At 41.2% G+C, this 19415-nt stretch overlaps 1 protein-coding gene across 4 annotated transcripts in view; it reads left to right on the top strand.

The window, feature by feature from the left end:
* OSBPL10 (oxysterol binding protein like 10) overlaps nt 1–19415 on the top strand; it is a 332750-nt gene that overhangs the window by 148485 nt on the left and 164850 nt on the right. For 2 of the 4 annotated variants that reach the window (XM_002759684.7, XM_054246919.2), the window contains one exon: nt 8452–8643. The exons of the other annotated variants lie outside the window; for them this stretch is intronic. In XM_002759684.7, the coding sequence (XP_002759730.4) occupies nt 8452–8643 (192 nt within the window). The remainder of the gene's footprint in view (nt 1–8451; nt 8644–19415) is intronic. 4 annotated transcript variants of the gene reach the window in all.

Here is a 19415-nt window from a genome sequence, read left to right as displayed (position 1 = left end):
TGACATCTCTATACCATTAAGTTGACTCATCCTTTACCTGGTATGTGTATTTCTATTTTCTCATTTCTGCACTGATTTTTTTCATGGATTAAAATGTTTTTCTTTTTAAAGGTCTTGTGTACTCCCTATTGGGTTAATATCTGTACATCATAGTTTTTATTGCTATTGTGAATCATCTTATTTTCTGTTTTCTGATTGGTTATTGTTGATATGAAGGAATGCTATTGGTTTTTCTAAATTCATTATGTATCTGGCAACATTGTGAGATTTTTTTTCTTTTTTAAATAAAACAGTCATGACCAGGCACGGTGGCTCACACCTGTAATCCCAGCCCTTTGGGAGGCTGAGGTAGGCGGATCATGAAGTTAGGAGTTTGAGACCAGCCTGGCCAATATGCTGAAACCCTGTCCCTACTAAAAAAATTAGCCAGGCATGGTGGTGCGTGCCTGTAGTCCCAGCTACTCAGGAAGTTGAGGCTGGAGAATCGCTTGAACCCGGGAGACAGAGGTTGCAGTGAGCCAAGATCTCGCCACTGCACTCCAGCCTGGGTGACAGAGTGAAACTCCATCTCCCTCCCAAAAAAACAGGCACATCTACAGTGATTGTTTTCTTGTCTTATTTTGTTGGCTAGTGCTTCTAGTAAACAGTGGTAGTGGAATTCTTGTTTCTAATATTCAAAGGAATGAAGCTGATTAAAAAAATTAAATATGGTTACTGTAATTTTTTGGTTTGTGACTTAATTATGAAAATTTCTTATTTCTTGTTTTCAGATTTTTTTCTCTATTAAAATGTCAATTCATCATTTAAAGGTCTCTGTGTTATGGTACTTTATGCATATATACACACACACAGAGTATAAATCATAGATATATAATTTTATAAACATATGAAATAAAATTATTTTCTTTATGGATCTGCAGTTCTAGGAATATAACACACAATTGCCCTACTTTCAAAGGAGTGTTGTATGTTTATTTTTATGATGATAGGTGATTAAATTGAAGTTCTGGGTAAGAGGAAAGATGAAAATATGTAACAGTTATTAGCTTTCCTCCTTTCTATCAACTATTTTAAAGTCTTTCATGTGTTAAATACTATTTTGGAGGATGAGAAGACCCAGCTAGAGGGACTGAATCTCTAATCAGGTGTTTTCTGAGTTGAGTCTTGAATGAGATTTATAATTTGGGCCTGAGTTTTTTTATGATTCATTTACCTTTTGGGGGATGTAGACTTTAGAGCTATAAAAGGAAAGGACTAGACTAGAATTATGTCTGAGATTCCATCTAGCTCTAAAATTGCATAGTTCCAAAGCATGAGAAATGCAGCGAATTGAGCTTGGTCATCAGAAAGAGAGAGTCTTTTGTGTTTTCAGAATAAAGCATCCAAAAAGAGTCTTGGTACTTGGAATTACAAGTCCCCGTGCAAATGGGGTGGACAGAAGATGCAAAGCGGAGAAGGTGGAAGGTTTTGGAATCACACTTGACACCCCTGGGTGGACCTGTGGGAAGTGGCGAGAAAAGGGTGGTGTGCAGTAAGGAGGTCAGGTGCACAGGATCGGTGCTTTCGGTTGAGTTGAGACTTCAAGTTTGCCCTGGAGATCGGCTGGGGATTCTAGAACAGTTCATTTAACTGTTCAAGAAGAATCAGCAGGATTCTTTATTGGCAGGGGGTAGGAGGGGTTTTTGAGGAGGAGGGTTTAATGATAGGAGGATGGGAGGAGTTGAAAATGATGGGGAGAAGAAAAGCTTAAAAATGTCAGGCTTTGTTCCTCACTATTTGCAGGAAATGAAATATATGCATTTGCTTGTGACAGTTTTTCAGAAATCTGGCATTTCCACGCATACTTAGAGATTCAGGACAGTATGTTTAGAAGCAGGCTAGAGACTTTGTCTCTGGAAGAACGACAGTTTTTCATTTGCATACACATCTGTGTGCATTCATATTGCTGTTCGAGAGGGTATCGGTCTAAAGTGAGTAAAAAATGTTTACGATATATTAAGAGTTTGAAGATGGCTATGGAAGAAATTTTCTTTGCCTGGTGACTTAACGCTGAAACTGTATTTCTGGTTGAAAACAGGAATTTGAGAAAGTATAGCGAGCTAGGATGATTCTGAAAAGCCAATCGTGGAAACGAACTTGGAAACTTTCCCAGTTTTAAGAATCTTATTTCTACTTTAGGTCTGTTTTAAGCTTGAAAGAATTGACAATTTAAAAACAAAAGCACCACAGTGCAGATGAGGTCAATGTGAAGTGATTCAGGAAAATGGTGGAATAGATTCATTTCAAAAACAGTTCGCATTGTGTTCGGTTGTTGACTATCAGGAAAATGAAATTCCAAATAATTTTCAGGCCCTCAATATACTATTTTAAAAATTGTTTGGCTTTTTCTTTTTTGTTGATTTTGAGTTATATTTACTTTTAGAGGAAAAGGATTTTTATGCTTAGCTTTTATCTATTTAGATATGGCAGAATTTTTTTTTTTTTTTTTTTTTTTTGAGACGGAGTTTCGCTCTTGTTACCCAGGCTGGAGTGCAATGGCGCGATCTCGGCTCACGGCAACCTCCGTCTCTTGGGTTCAGGCAATTCTCCTGCCTCAGCCTCCTGAGTAGCTGGGATTACAGGTACGCACCACCATGCCCAGCTAATTTTTTGTATTTTTAGTAGAGACGGGGTTTCACCATGTTGACCAGGATGGTCTCGATCTCTTGACCTCATGATCCACCCACCTCGGCCTCCCACAGTGCTGGGATTACAGGCGTGGGCCACCACGCCCAGCCGGCAGAATCTTTTTGGAGGAAGAGAAGAAATAAAATAAAATGGTTTTAGTTGGTTAAATTTGTTCTTCAAAATACATTATCACACTTGTTTGATTTTTCTGCTTCCCTTGGGCTATTTTTTTTTTTTTCTGAAATAGAGTATCTTTTTTTCCTCCTTGCTATGAAGGATTTCAAGGAAGTGAGGAAAATATGTTTCAAAGTAAATGTCATTTGAATGTTGTTACAATTAGTTGATGCTCAGATTTTTCACATCAGAAAAATTTTCTACAGAAGTGACTGCCACAAATGTCTATTTGAGATCTTTCACCCTTGTTTCTCCCTTTCCTTCTTTTAATTCTAGTTCAGTGATTACAAACTTTTGATACATGTCTCAAGAGGTTTTTAGGACCAGCTGATCTTTTCTTTTTGCAATTTTCTTTTCTTTTCTTTTTAGATGGAGTCTCACTGTCACCCAGGCTGGAGTGCAGTGGTGCAGTCTTGGCTCACTGCAACCTCTACCTCCCAGGTTCAAGTGATTCTCCTGCCTCAGCCTCCTGAGCAGCTGGGACTACAGGAGCGTGCCACCACACCCAGCTAATTTTTGTATTTTTAGTAGAGACAGGGTTTCACCATGTTGGCTGGTCTGGTCTTGATCTCTTGACCTTGTCATCCTCCCTCCTTGGCCTCTCAAAGTGCTGGGATTACAGGGGTGAGCCACCAGGCCCAGCCAGTTTGGCACTTTTCTATTTGGAACATGTGAAATTACATTTTAGGTGCTTTTTTTTCTCTGAAGCAGGTGGTTTTTCGGTAATTAGGATGACTGTCTTTTATAAAGTTAAGCCTTGAGACTGTGACTGCTTAAGATACCAAGGACCAAAATGGCTGCATAGTTCATTCAGGGACCGTTTAACAACCATTCACCTATAATGAGGCTTGAAGGCCTCATTTTATTAATTTATTAATGATGATATTTATTGCATACTTTCTTTATGACACATGCTTTATGTGTCTTTTGTCATATTCTCCAACAACCCAGTGAAGTAGGTAATATTACACTTTAGAAAGGAAGACGCCTACATTTACCAGGTTACACAGCTTGCAAGTGGGAGAGCCCAGATTTGAACTCAGGCAGTTGACCTGAGCAGGTGTGCTCTTAACCACTCCTCACACTGTCCATAGTACTGGGCTGGCACAGGGCCCATAGATGGTCCAGTGTTTCTTGATCTAAGCTTTCTCACACTAGACTTCTGTTTCCCAGGCTTGTTGCCCGATTACCTTGATTGGGCAGATTCTTTCTAGAGATTCCTCTCCTTCTCCAAGCATGCCTTTCCTAAATGCCAGTTTGGGTCAGTAGATAGAAAGAGGATGTGTGTTTTGTCTTCTCTTTGCAACCTTGGGAAACTTAGGAGTCATTCAATGAGAATGTAGGGAAAGACAAAGAGGCCTGTGAGATTGTGTGCAGATGCCTGGATGGGCTGTGAGTGTGAGCACTCGGGTCTCACCTGCTCCCACACTCTCTTTTTGCTGTCACCCCATCATCAGCCAGGTGCTTATGAAGTGAGGGGACACAGGGAGCAGTCAGATGGGCACTGATGGCTGTGTGAAGGGACAGTTCTCCTAAGCAAAGGATGAAGAAACTTACTCTCGACAGAATTTTCCACAGATGGCACATTTGGTGTTTCTGGTCGCCCCCATTGAAATAAATATTTGGAACAGAAACCTGCCATGTTGTTTCTCAGACTGCAAATATTTTATATTAGTAGTGAAGATAGGTTGTTATGACAATGAAGCATAACTTTGAAACAAAACCTGGAGATGGTAGGCAGGGTGCCTTTTGCAAAGACAGCCTGCTCATTTATAGTGGTTGCAACTTGCTGCCTTTTCTCACTTGTTCTTGTAATGACCGATTACCTGTGGGGTTTACCAAGAGTCAGATGTTGTTGCTCACGTTTATCCTGAGACAAGGTATGGGTATGAATTACACCATAAGAATCCCCAGTTAATGGAAAAGTGAAGGTTTCTTGACTCAAATTTCCTGCTTATAAATTCCAATGACAGCCATTAAGTAATGATCATGGGGTGAGACCTCCACAGTGGAATGATTTGGCTCTTGGGTGAATTTTTTCATTTATTGACATTCATGTTGATGCTGCTGTAGGCAAAGGTGAGAGCTGTCTTCCTCTCTGATTCTGATGTGCCCTAATTTCTACTCAGAATTAGAAGAGAGAGAGTGCGCGTGCGCGAGAGCGAGTGTGTGTGTGTGTGTGTGTGTGTGTGTGTGTTTCCCTACAATCTTGCTATTTAATGGCTGACTCTGTAAATATTTAATTATGTTTTAGGCTTCTGACCAGTCTGACCATGTAGACTGCTTATGATTTCGTGCTAAGCAACTTCTTAACATTTTAAAAATCCATACGGCTTTCATCGTTCAAGTTTCCAGTGATATAAAGAAAGAAACTTTGTCTATGTCACTTCTGCATGTCAGGCACTACATTAAGTATTTTACATACATAATCTAATTTAAACTTCATGATGGCTTTTAAGGGTCAATATTATTATTTCTCTTTTTAAAGATTAGGAAATTGATGCTTAATGAGTAGGCTTAAATAACTTACCCCTTGGAAAGAACAGGGGTTTGGTAGGGGAGGAATAGGGATAGAGGTGTGTAAATGAAGAAGGAAACTTACCTGCCTGGCTTCAAAGCCCAGTGAAAAAATCTGCCTTTTCCTGGATTGGAATACTCCTTGCTGATGCCAGAATGTATTTCAGTGGACTGTTTAATACTTAGGCAAATTTACTGTTATTAAAGAAATATCCTCGTTCTCCCTTTAGTCTCCAAGTGAAAAGATTGAAGCGGAAAGTAGATGACTATTATAGTTCATTGTGATCAACATGTATAGTTCTTAGACCACACATTTCTCCAATTACCTACCATGTGGTTATTCCCCATCTTTATCTGCATTCCAATTCATTATGTCCAAGTCACATCCAGAGAAACTTTACAAGCGACTGTGGTATTTCAAGGTAAACCAAAATTCTGATTTCTACCCTGGCTCCCACCCACTCCTCTATCCCCTGGTGATCTGCAAAATGATGGATCATTAACATTTGGCAGTTTTTAGAGCTGTGCCTGTTAGCCGTGTCCTGAGGCTAAGACCGCCTTGGATATCCAGACTCTTGGGTTGCTATGTAGTGTGCTGCCTTGCCTCTGAAGCTTCCCCAAAGCTACTCGGGCTTCAGGTTCTTCTCCCTTGGAACATCCTGGCATGATGAGATGAGCTCACTTCTTTGACATTTTTCAGCTGGATTGCCAAGTTAGCCCCTGTTATGCACCGTCTCGTAAGTGTGCATCTGTGTGTGTTTTCGTCTGTCTCTGTCTATGTGCATCTTATAGCCCCAGCAACATTGTAAGTGTCTGTGGTGAAAAACTGTCTCATACTTTTGTTTCTTCCTGACACTACACAGTAGATTTTTCCCTAGGCACACAGTAGGTATTCAGTAAATGTTTGAACTCTAGAAACTGGATGATTTCCACATTATCTAACTGCCTTTTCTCAAGCTGAAATGAAGTATAGGAACAATTGGAATGTAAATTTATGCAGAATTTAAAACATTTTTTTTTGTCACCCAGGCTGGAGTGCAATCGCGCAATCTCGGTTCACTGCAACCTCCACCTCCCAGGTTCAAGTGATTCTCTTTCCTCGGCCTCCTGAGTAGCTGGGATTATAGGCGTGTGCCACCACGCCCAGCTAATTTTTATATTTTTAGTAGAGATGGGGTTTCAACATCTTGGCCAGGCTGGTCTCGAACTCCTGACCTTGTGATCCACCTGCCTTGGCCTCCCAAAGTTCTCGGATTACAGGCATGAGCCACCTCAGCCAGCTCTAAAATGTTTTCAATAGGGAGTACATTCACATAGTTCAAAGTGAAAGAACATAAAAGGTATACAGTGGAAAAAATCCTGTTCTCTGTTTCTGTCCTTTCATTCTCTGTTTCTCCACAAATAAGCTGCCACTTTATAATTTTATAGTCCTTCCACAGTATGTTTGTTTTAAACAGATGATTTTCAACAAGTTTTAAATAACAAATACTTACCTCATGTTGGAAAATGCTATACTTTGCATACGATAGAAAAATCGTGTGCCTTCCTTTACCTAACTGTATAGCTGAGAGGTATTTCTAGATTGATTCACAGAGACCTCTCTCATTATTCTCTCATAGCTTGGTAGTATTCCATGACATAGATGTATCGTAATTTATTTAACCTGTCCCATGCTGATGGACATTTGGCTTTTTTTCTGTCCTTTGCCATCAAACATGCAGTGACTAACAGGGACATGTGGCATTTCACCTAGCTGCAGGTATGTCTGAGGATACATTCCCAGATGGGGGATTGCTGGAGCTGGGGGAGGTGCATTTGTGTTTGTGACAGGTCTGCCAATTGCTGTCCTCAGGGTTTTGCCACCTTTTTTGCTTCCACAAACTCATTTCTCTCTGGCCCTGTTGACAGACTCTGTACTCAGATTTTTGAATTTTTGCCAATCTATTGGGTGAATGATGGTTATCTAAAGTAGTTTGAATTTATATTTATCTTCTGAGTACAGTTGGACTTATTTTCCTGTGGGTTAAAAGCCATTTATATCTCTTTTTTTGTGAGCTGTCTTCATACCTTGCCCCCTTTTAATAATTATTTCCAGCTCTGCATTTTTTTCCAGTTTATGGTTGGGCTCTGCGGGTGGTCGTAGTGGGGTATTTGCTTGGTCTGTTTGTTTCCTTTGCAGAGGTTTCCAATTTTTAGGTATCAGATTTCTCAAGCTTTTCTTTTATAGCTTTTGAATTTCCAAGTGTTAGGCCTTTCCTACCCTGTGGTTGCGGGTTTTCTTCTAGAACAGTTTTTCTTAAATCTTGGATCCATTCGAGGTCTGTGATCTGAGAGATGAATCCAGCTTTGTTATTCAAACGGCTTCCCAGTGATCCCATCATTTACTGAAGAATTCATCTCCACTAAGTTGAGATGCCATCTTTTTCATAAACTAGGTTGTGATTTGGATCATATGTTTTTATAGAATGAAATGTAAACACTGGACTAACAAATGAAGAACGGTTGGTGGGCAGCTTAGTTCATGCATGCAGCCGACATTATTAAGCACTTAATAAATTAAACAATTGTGATATGCCAGGCCTTGGGGATATAAAGATCATGAAAGCATCTCTTAAGAAAGTAACTGGATAATCAGTATAATCTTGATGCAGTGGAATAAGAGCAGCAGAGAGGCTGCGAAAGCCAGGGAGATGCTTCACAGAGCAGAGAACACCATGCTGAGTTTGAAGGTTCAGCAGAGGTTGACCAGCCATGGAGGAAAGGCATTCTAGGAGGTAGACAGGTAGAGCTCCGTGAGCGTACGTGGTGTCTGGGTTGGGGAGGGTGGCGGGCAGGATTTTGAATAGATGTTCATGGCCATAATGCAGGACAGGAGACACAACTGGAGAAGAAACCAGAACGGCAGCTAACGGAAGGGCAGTTCAGTGCGTATTTGTGGGATTTGGGCATGCCGTGCTCTTATATTTCCCCGTACCTTTATCTCCCTAAAGAGACTAAGGGGAATGACCAAGAGGTCCAAAATGAATAGAAGCCAACATTTAGTTGTGTTCTGCAGGTCAGTTGTTGAGTTTTGACACCTGTTGCTTATTCTAGAGTGCTCCAAGCTCCCGAAGCCGAAGTCTCACTTTGCTCCCCCATGGAACACCCAATTCTGCGTCTCCCTGTAGCCAGAGACACCTCAGTTTGGGGGCCCCCGGTGTGGTCACAATCACGCATCACAAGTCGCCTGCAGCCGCCCGAAGAGCCAAGAGTCAGTATTCCGGCCAGCTTCACGAAGTCAGAGAGGTAGGCTTTGCTCTCCTACTAGCTTAAGCAGCCCTGGGGTGTTGGGGGCTGTGACTGTTGCTCTGCCAACTTTTCCTCCTTTGCGCCGTCTTGATTTATGGAGAAAGGACCAGCAGCAAACCTCCCAGCCACACCGCTGTGATAGTCCCTCCTAGTTTAAAAAAAAGTTAATTGTTGCCGGGCAGGGTGGCGCACGCCTGTAATCCCAGCACTTTGGGAGGCTGAGGCAGGTGGATGACTTGAGGTCAGGAGTTCAAGACCAGCCTGGCCAACATGGCGAAACCCTGTCTCTACTAAAAAATACAAAAATATAGCTGAGTATGGTGGTGCATGCCTGTAACCCAGTTACTGGGGAGACTGAGACAGGAGAATCACTTGAACCTGGGAGGCACAGGTTGCAGTGAGCCGAGATCATGCCACTGCACTCCAGCCTGGGCAACAAGAGTGAAACTCCATCTCAAAAAAAGAAAAAAATATTAATTGTTTATTTCTTAGGTTAAGCGAGTTGTTAGCAGACCTCTGTCAAAACTCAGCAGAGAAAGCAAGCCTACCAAAATATGGCTGTAAATGGAAGTACAGTTCAATCCACAGTCATGCAGAGACTAGACCAAACTCCATGGATAATAAAAAAATAACTCTGGGTGTTTTGAAACTCAGAAAGTGTTAGACTTAACCTACATTCCCCCTATATTCCACCCTGCTTCACTTTCTTCCTCTCCTGCCCTCCTTCCCCTCATAGACACACTCCAAGGGCAGTGTTGGGTAGCAGAAAGAGTTCTGTCCCTGAAGTCAGAAGACTTGTGTAAGAGCTAGTCTAACAGCTCCAAACCTCAGTTTCTATACCTGTAAAATGGAAATAAAACAGGCTTTGCCAACCTTCCTGGGGGAAATAGGAGAATCATTTGTGATAATGAAAACTCTTTAATTGTGCCATGTAAAAGTGACTCGAGGTTACACGTAAGTTTGCTTTTGATGCACTGGGAAGTCATCTGTTTGGGGATCCCAGATCCTTGGTATTCCTGCCGTCCTCTGCAGCTGTTACAGGGAACAGACTGTCCCGAATAAATGATGTTGGCTTTGGTTGTCTAGTTCCTTTAAGTGCTGAGGTTTTTTGCTCCGCAGCTTACTTGGGTACAGACCAGTTTGTTTTCCTCTTAGAGAAAGTGGCAGGACTCTTCTTCCACGTCACACAGAATGAGATTCCTCACGCCTGTAATCCTAGCACTTTGGGAGGCCGAGGCAGGTGGATCAGTTGAGGTCAGGGGTTCAAGACCAGCCTGGCGAACATGGCAAAAAACTGTCTCTACTAAAAATAGAAAACAATTAACTGGACTTGGTGGTGCATGCCGGTAATCCCAGCTACTGGGGAGACTGAGGCAGGAGAATCACTTGACCCTGGGAGACAGAGGTTGCAGTGAGCCGAGATGGTGCCATTGCAGGATCTTGCTGCTGCTTGAGTTAGCATGCATTGTGCTTTAGTTTTTAAATGTCACAAGCCGGGTAGTGCTCTGTTAGCTGACTATCTTGGTTCTGGCCCAGGAAGGACAATCTAAAATCGGAATCAAATCTGTAGATGCATATGAAAACGATTTTTTTCTTAAAATATTTTATATGTATATACTGTCTTGCCTAATGAAGAAGAAGTAGAGAGTCAGAATTCTATTGGAATTTTCAGGTAGAATGCCCGCTTTGAAATAGTCACCCTGATGTGTTAAAATAGAAAAAGTGAGCCGGGCACCGTGGCTCACGCCTGTAATCCCAGCACTTAGGGAGGCCAAGGTGGGTAGATCACTTGAGGTCAGGAGTTCGATACCAGCCTGGCCAACATGGTAAAATGCTGTCTCTACTAATAACACAAAAATTAGCTGGGCTTGGTGGCAGGTGCCTGTAGTCCCAGCTACTTAGGAGGCTGAGGCAGGATAATCACTTGAATCCGGGAGGTGCAGCGAGCCGAGATTGCCCCATGGCACTCCAGCCCGGGCAGCAGAGCAAGACTGTCTCAGAAAAAAGGAAAAGTGGCTGTTAGCTTAATTGTGTTACATTAGTTGATTTGATGAATGATTGTGCACAAGTATATATTTCTTTTCATTTTTCTTAGCACCTTTTCAAAATATCGTATAATGGAAAATTTTCAAATATATGCAAAATAGAATGGTAATGTAGCTCTAGATCCATCACCTCACTTCAGCAATTCCAACTTTCCGTTGTTCTTGTTTTATCTGTTTTTATTTCCCCCACCACTTTATTTTTCTTACTAGAGTATTTTAAAGAATCGTTAAGTGTATCATTTTATCATTGCCCGTTAATGTAATGCTATTTAATCTAACAGGAACTTTTTCTAAAACTTAACTATTAAACCATCGTTTTGCTTTTACGTAGACCTTATTGCAGGTTATTCTACAACTCCTTTGAGACCGCAACCTTGAACAAAGGCAGTTGAAAGTTTATGGTAGTTTCTGAATTTTCTTTCTTGTATTTTATAATGAGTCTCTGCAGACTTACTGTTTTAAGTGATGACAGGAAACATGTATGAAAAAAAAATGTGGGGCTTGTGTGTAGTAAGCAGTGACCTAAATAAAAGCTGAGGTTCGTCAGCATGATTCATTAGTAGCATTGATTCAACGGAATCTTTTCTACCTCCATTTAAAAAGAATTCAAATTTTTAAAAGAATAAAAGTATGGCTTTTATGCACGGGTGTACAAAGAAGTTTATATAAAGTCTATAATGCAAGTGTATATTACAAAAAAAGTATAAAGAAAATTAAAATTACCTATAATTCTCTCTCTCTACAGATAACCACTGGTAACCTTCCAATGAATTTACTTTTGAATTTTTTCCCCTGTATATTACAGATGTAGATATGTAAAAATCTATATAGAGTGATCTAAAGTTTTGTAAATGAATACGTACATGCTGTTTTTCTTCATCATATTTTTTTTTTTCTCTGTTGTCTATCTATTGGCAAAGCTATTGAAATTTCCCATGGAGTTTCATGATGTGAAAAATAACTAGGAGAAGCCAGGTCCGGTGGCATGCACCTGTAATTCCAGCTACTGGCAGGTTGAGATGGGAGGATTGCTTGAGGCCAGGAGTTCAAGACCAGCCTGGGCAACAAAGCAATACCCCATTTCAAAAAGAAAAAGGAAATAGGTGAAATGCCTCTCTAGCCATTTCGTTTGGTTTTTGTACTCCTGGGTGACAGTATATCTCTTCAGGTGATTGCTTTTTGTATATTGATAACTTTTAGTACTCAGAGTTTAAGTAAGATTGTTGAGATACAAGCTCCAACATTGGCAGTTGAGAGAACTTTAGGGTGTCGGGCCCCTTTAGAAAGAGTTTAACGTTGCAGTCCTCAGACACCACGTGCACCTTCACTCCGGATAGGAGACGGGTAGCTGTCCCGTGGCATCTGCATTTTGTGATGTGGACAGGTCCCCCTGGGAAAATTTCGCTCTTACTGGAAAGTTCTGCAGTTATTAATTTCAGAGCATAAAGACCTCAGCTTTAAGGTTCCACCATATTTATCTCTAAAATAACTAGAAGAAAATGGAATAGCATTTTTAACCCAGCTGTAGAGGGAAGATAAACTTATGACCACGGAGGCAATGGAGAAAATCGTCATACACAAGACAGATGTGCCTGAATATCAGGAGAATAAAGGAGAACTAGCCCAGCCAAAGGCAATGGAATAAATATTAAATGGAATGCCACAGCACGGGTGAAAATAATGGGATGGTTTCAAAGATTAAATGGTTATCACCCAAAATATAAAGAATTGAGATACCAAAGTTTGGAGGCCAACATCCTCTCAGGAAGTGGTTAGGAGAGATGAGTACAGGGAATTTGAGAAACAGTGTCACCCTGAGAAACAGACGTGGCCTCTCTAGCAGTTCAAGAAATGAGAGTTAAGGCAACTGTTTGGGAAATTATCAGAATTAATTATAGCCTGTTATTGGTTGATGTGTTAAGAGATGTCAACTATACTGCAGATTGTCTTTTTGCTACAATCTGGTGATGGATCATAAGAACGAAACATAAAAAACTGTGCATTGCCAGTGACCCATAAATTCCCTGCTGAGAACCATACCTGCGGGAGCAATTGATGGAACTGGGGCCAGGAAGAAGACAATTGATTTGGATAAAGCTGTTCATACTGATAAAGGCATAGATTCAGTACAAGGCATTAGGGAATGGCTAAACAATAATACATTTTAGATTCTGAATTACTATATAGTACTCTAAGATAAGAGTCATGTCGGTATTACTACATGGACAGGTATGCATGAAATGAGTAGGAAAATTAGCACACAGAATAATATATAATAATATATACATAATATACTATATAAGATATATAATATATAAATTATATATAATATATATTATATATAATAGATATTAGATATTATATATATTATATAAAAATATAATATATAATATGAATAATATAATAATATATAATATATATACAATATATTATATGAATAATATATATAATATAATAATATATAATATACTATATACTATATAATATATAATATGAATAATAAATAATATATAACATGAATAATATAATATATGATATAATATATAATATAAAATATATAATATATAATAATAGATATTATATATACTAATATCTATACATTCATCTTAATAAGCTCCAGAAGTTGTCTAAAACAGTGGTTCCCAGAATTTTGGATTGACTTGCAAACTAAGTTTTCGAAATAGAATTTTGGAAGCAACATAGTATTTTCATTTAAAAATTTACCCAGAAAGGACATTGGGAAAGCATAGTCATAATCTCTGGTTTCCACTATCTCATAAAAACATCTTAATGCCTCCAAAGGAATACAGTCTCAGAATAAAGCATCATTCATTGCATCGAATAAGAAGTTTTATGGAGCCGGGTGCAGTGACTCATGCCTGTAATCCCAGCACTTTGGGAGGCAAGGTGGGAGGATTGCTTGATTCCGGGAGTTCAAGACCAGCCCTGGCAATACAGATTCCATTTCAACAAAAAATTAAAAGATTTGCTGGGTGTGGTGGGTGGTATCTGTTGTCCCAGCCACTTGGGAGGCTGAAGTGGGAGGATTGCTCGAGCCCCGGTGTTTGAAGTTGGCATGAGCAGTGATTGCACCACTGCACTCCAGCCTAGGTGACTGCTCAAGGCTCTGTCCCCCAAAAAAAGCCTTGGACTGGAAGACACTTCCTCTGGATTGATTCCGGCCTGTGCATCTGTGTTTCCAATTTGTCTTCTCATTGCCGTTGTCACTCTCTTAATTCATGCCTTTTTCTATCTCCAGAAAAACCACCTTCCTAAATGGAAACATTTGATCACATCACCTTTCTTTTATGAAAACAAACAAAAACCCCAAACCTTTTTGATTTCCCACTGTCCACAGGATAAAGGTCAAATTCTTCTGGGTGGTCCAGGTCTTTCTACCTTTTAAATGTGCCTACTAGAAAACATAAAGTTATGTGTGTGTCTCACATTTGTGGCTTGGCTTATATTTCTCTGGTACTGCCCTAGACTGCCCTAGACTGCGAGCTTGCTTACTCACCCACTCCTGCCTTCCTTCTGCAGGTATTAATTGAGCACCTTCTATGTGCTAGACCATGGATATCTATGTTAAAGGTAATGTCTTACTCATCTTTGCATCTTTCACTCCTTGCACAGTCGCTAGGCATAGTGGATGAACAGATTGATATAAGGACTCATTCTCCAGCTGTTAGAGCTCTTTTAAATTGGCATATGGAGGTATTCAAGGATTGCTTAGGTAACTATACGGATTGAATGTGAGAGAGGAGACCTGGCAGTTGTTGAGGGTTGTCAGGTACTCATTTCATCTTCTCTGATAGCATTGGGTGAATTGACATCTAAATGACTATGTGACCGTGGGGAAAAGTGATGATAGTAGAGACGGGGTTTCACCATGTTGGCCAAGATGGTCTAGATCTCTTGACCTTGTGATCCACCCGCCTTAGCCTCCCAAAATGCTGGGATTATAGGCATGAGCCACTGCGCCCAGCCTACAGTAGTTTTGAATGCGGTTCCTACTTACTTGAATAGACACAAGTTTGGTTGGTAAACAAGTACAATGTGATTTTAATAAAATTCTTCCTCATTAGATGTTTTCTGAAGAAATACGACCCTACTACACATTTATACTGAATGCTTTTTTTCAGTTGTGACATTTGAGACCAAAAAGCCACACTTAATCCAGTAGGGAGGCTTTGTCCGGATTCGTAGCATGATGGGGGAAAAGGTGGGCGTTGAATTGGGTCTGTGTGCAGCACAAATATAGATTTAGTTAAGCATGCAGTGAAAATTTATAAACAAATATGAACTATCCTTCTTAGAAACTTTTTTCATTGTTGACTTTTGATTCCAAGCACACACTCTTCTGACAAAGAGCAAAGCTGTGTGCTGCACTGGTTTACTGGGTAGGTTAACTGGGTTGAGGCTTCGTAATTTAATATGATTTTAAAGAAACCTTTTACAGAGTCTGATATGTGGAGGAGATGTGTGTTTATGTCATCTCACCTTTGTGAATTTGTATGTTTCTTCATGTAATTGCAATTTACTTCACATACATTAGAGAAGACCCTTTAATGAAGTTGCCCTCTTTATAATTGGATATTAACTCAGTATCCTCCCCTTTCAGGATGATTTGGTGTGATCTTGGTGCAGGTGGATACAGTAGATGCCTGGTTAGAAACCTTGATTCATGTACAGCCTTTGTTTGTTTGTTTTTATTGTTTGATGTTTTTTTGAGGCAGCGTTTCGCTCTTGTTGTCCAGGCTGGAGTGCAATGGCATGATCTCAGCTCACTGCAACCTCTGTGTCCCAGGTTCAAGAGATTGTCCTGCCTCAGCCTCCCGAGTAGCTGGGATTACAGAAGTGCAACACCTCACCCAGCTAACTTTGTATTTTTAGTAGAGACGGGGTTAGTCTCCATGTTAGTCAGGCTACTCTCAAACTCCTGACCTCAGGTGATCCACCCACCTTGGCTTCCCAAAGTGCTGGGATTACAGGTGTGAGTCATTGTGCCTGGTCTACAGCCTTGGTTATAGAAGCAGTAACTGTAAATTAGGACCCTAACACATTTTATTAGCTGATCAATTTTAAGGTAGTGATCTATACTGGCAACATTGAATACGGACCATACCATCAATGACATTTTTTTTTTTTTGAGATGGAGTTTCGCTCTTGTTACCCAGGCTGGAGTGCAATGGCGCGATCTCGGCTCACCGCAACCTCCGCCTCCTGGGTTCAGGCAGTTCTCCTGCCTCAGCCTCCCGAGTAGCTGAGACTACAGGCACGCACCACCATGCCCAGCTAATTTTTTGTATTTTTTAGTAGAGACGGGGTTTCACCATGTTGACCAGGATGGTCTCAATCTCTTGACCTCGTGATCCACCTGCCTCAGCCTCCCAAAGTGCTGGGATTACAGGCTTGAGCCATCGTGCCCGGCCAACATTTTTAAAAATAATCATTCTGTTAACACAAAGGATAAATTCACTTTATATCCTAAACCACATTTAGCATCTAAAGTGAATTTATCCTTTGTGTGGACAGACGATTATTTAAAAAAATGTCCTAAATTAATTTTCCTGTGTACTTTTTGGATAAATGATGACAAGTAACCATAAAATGTATTTTTACAAGCAATTTGCAATCTCTGAAAATCAGTTTCAAACTTCAGTTTTCAATAAATCAGTTTCAAAGTTCAGTTTTCAAAAATGTTAATGTGGAATTAGTTAATAGCAGTGGTTTCCATATATTTTTAAACAGTAGAGTGGGCGGCTAGTAAAAATATTAGATACTTGCTATGTAAAAGCAAATGAAGTTGGTGTTTTATCAGAGCAGATTTACTTGAGAAGGTAAAGGGGGCATTTGTTGATAGTGAAGCAGCTTGGCTGAAATAGTGAGAATGAGAATTTATGACCACCTTGCAATCCCTTATCAGCCTCTGCATCTGTGAACTTTGAAACAAACATTTTCGTGGTTTGTGGAACACCACGGGATCCTCTGAGAGCACAGTTTGAGAGGCACTGGATTTGGGCGTCAACTAACAGCGTCTCAGGTGAACAACAGCAGAAACCCAGCACTGAGAGAATGTCCCCCACCAATCCTCAACTCATTGTCTGTCCAACTGCCGTCCTGGCGGGAGGAGGCTCTGCTGCGGTCTCAGCCTGCTGGGGGCACCACGTGGCACCAGGCTCTTTGTTCGTTATCGTGTTACACTTGGAAACTAGGCATTTATTTGTTGACCTGTTCATTGTCTGACCCCTTGGCTTCCTCCATCTAAAGGTGTTTTTGGTTTAACCTGTTTATTCCCAAGCCCTAAGTACAGCACCTAGCACTTGGAAGATGCTCAGTAAAAATGTGAGTAAATGAGTGATTTCTGATTAAGAGGGTTTAACCATTGGGAAATACTTCTCCATAGATTTGGTTTAAAAAGCCTTTGAGAGGAAGGGGCTTCTCACCCTGCACCATCTCCTTAAAAGTTAAGGTCCTGAAGGAGAAGCAAGGCGGAGCTTGGGCCGACTGCTTTGTTCACCTACGGTGGCTCCTCACAGTGTCCCAGGCACACGTAGGTACTTCTTCTCCTAGTGCCTGGAGACTTTATAGCTATCTATATTTTTAGCAAATATTTCTTTATGTTGTAATTGTTTTTTAATGTCCCCATTAGTCCATAAGCTGCTTTCTTCAGGGCATGACTTATTTAATAATAATAGCTATTGGCTTGGCGAAGTGGCTCACGCCTGTAATCTCAGCACTTTGGGAGACTGAGGTGGGCGTATCATGAGGTCAGGAGTTTGAGACCAGTCTGGCCAACATAGTGAAACCCCATCTCTACTAAAAATTAAGAAAAAATTAGCCGGGTGTGGTGGTATGTGCCTGTAATCCCAGCTACTTAGGAGGCTGAGGCATGAACCCAGGAGGCATGAACCCAGGAGGCAGAGGTTGCAGTGAATCAAGATCACGTCACTGCACTCCAGCCTGGGTGACAGTGCGAGACTCCATCTCAAAAAAAGAAAAAGGATATACATATATATGTATACATATATAAACAATAGCTATTACTAAATGAATAATAATTCATACTTGGGATCTTACCAGGTACCTGGGCTCAATGCATTACTTGCGTTATCCTCAAGTCAACCCTGTGAGGTAGATACTATTATTTTCCTTATTTTACAGACAAGAAACTGAGGCATAAAGATGTAAAGACAAAGAAGGTGTACCAGCCAGGGTTCCAGCAGAGGAAGAGGACTATAGGAGAGCTACATGAAGAGATTTATTAGGGGAATTGGCTTATATGATTGTGGGGGCTGTTCAGGCAGGTCCGGGATGCATGCAGCAGACACGGAAGCGGCCGTCTATCTACAGATGGAATTTCTTCCTTAAGGAAGCCTTGGCTGTGATCATTAGGCCTTTCAGCTGAATCTATCCCACACAGATGATCTTGGTCATCTCTCCTACTTAAAGACAACTAATAATGAACTTTATCCACATCTACAAAATACGTCACAGAAACATCTAGGTTTCTATTTGATTGACTGGGAACTGTAGCTTTACCAAGTTGATGCGGCAGAAAGACCATCGTGAGAAAAAGACCAGCCTCTTCACATATGTGTGAAGAGGTTGATTCCGGCCCAGGGAATTTGACCACCAACTATCGTACCAGGTGGCAATTCTTGTGCTGTGAAGACCAAGGCTGTCCTGCCCCCTGGAAGTACAGCTGAACCTCTCGATCTCTGTTTGGCTGACTCCGACGTGGCCTCTGGCCTGCGGAGTATCCCAGTGAGGACTTGATGAATTGATTCACTTGAACGAGTCACCAGAACATGGCACTTTTCAGTAGAAAGAGCAGTGCCCTCAGTTCCAGTCCTTGGGCAAGCCACATTCCATCTCTCGTATGTAAAGTGGAAATACTGTAACTTCTTCCCTTGATGAACGATAGAAGTAAAAGTGCCCAGCACAGTGTAGCACAAAGCAGGTGCTCAAGCAAATGATCAGAGATTCCCAGACATGTCAAAGTGATGTCTCAGAGAGGCGAGAACCTCAAAGCTGCCATCATCGCCCTTCTAGTTTGTCAACCTCGGTAGGCCAGAGTAGGGGAGGTGGGTACCAGGGGAGGAGGCTCTAAAAAAGTTCTCCTGTCCATCCCACCCCTTATGTGGGAGCCTCATCCCAGCTCTAACACAGGTTTGTGTGAAGGTGAGGAGTCACTCTCCTCGTCCTGCAGCCTGAGTAGATGTGTCCTATCTGTCCTTCCCTGAAAGTGGCAGTCTTAGCAGCTGTGCTTTTGGCCGGATGTGGGAGTCTGTATTTTGCCTGAAAGAGCCTGCCGGTAACATGTCAGTATCTCTGAAGTCTCTGAACACCTCCTGTCCTACTCACTAGTGATTTTAAAAGAAAATGATGGTGGTGGTGGGGGTGTTGGCGGAGGCCAGTTATGACCAGTTCACTGCAGCCTGGCTCTTGTCCAGGGACTTGATGATCTTAGGTGGTGGGTTAAAGTGGCATCAAAGTTGGTGTTACAGTCGTCATAAGAATTCATCAGAGGGCAAGCACGGTGGGCTGACTGTCGCTTCACGTAGACCCGCATGCCCTCTGGGCTCCACAAGTCACTGAGACCCCTGGAAGAGTTTCACTCCTAGATTCAGCAGTTGGGGCAGACTGACTTGATACCTTTCAAACCTTTCCTCCTGATAATTAAAGCATTGCTGAACATCTGTCTATCTTGCCTCTCTCTGG

Source organism: Callithrix jacchus, chromosome 17, assembly GCF_049354715.1.
Source record: "Callithrix jacchus isolate 240 chromosome 17, calJac240_pri, whole genome shotgun sequence".
Taxonomy (NCBI): Eukaryota; Metazoa; Chordata; class Mammalia; order Primates; family Cebidae; genus Callithrix; species Callithrix jacchus.
Note: the sequence above shows the minus strand (reverse complement) of the source record. Positions and strands in the feature narration are given on the sequence as shown.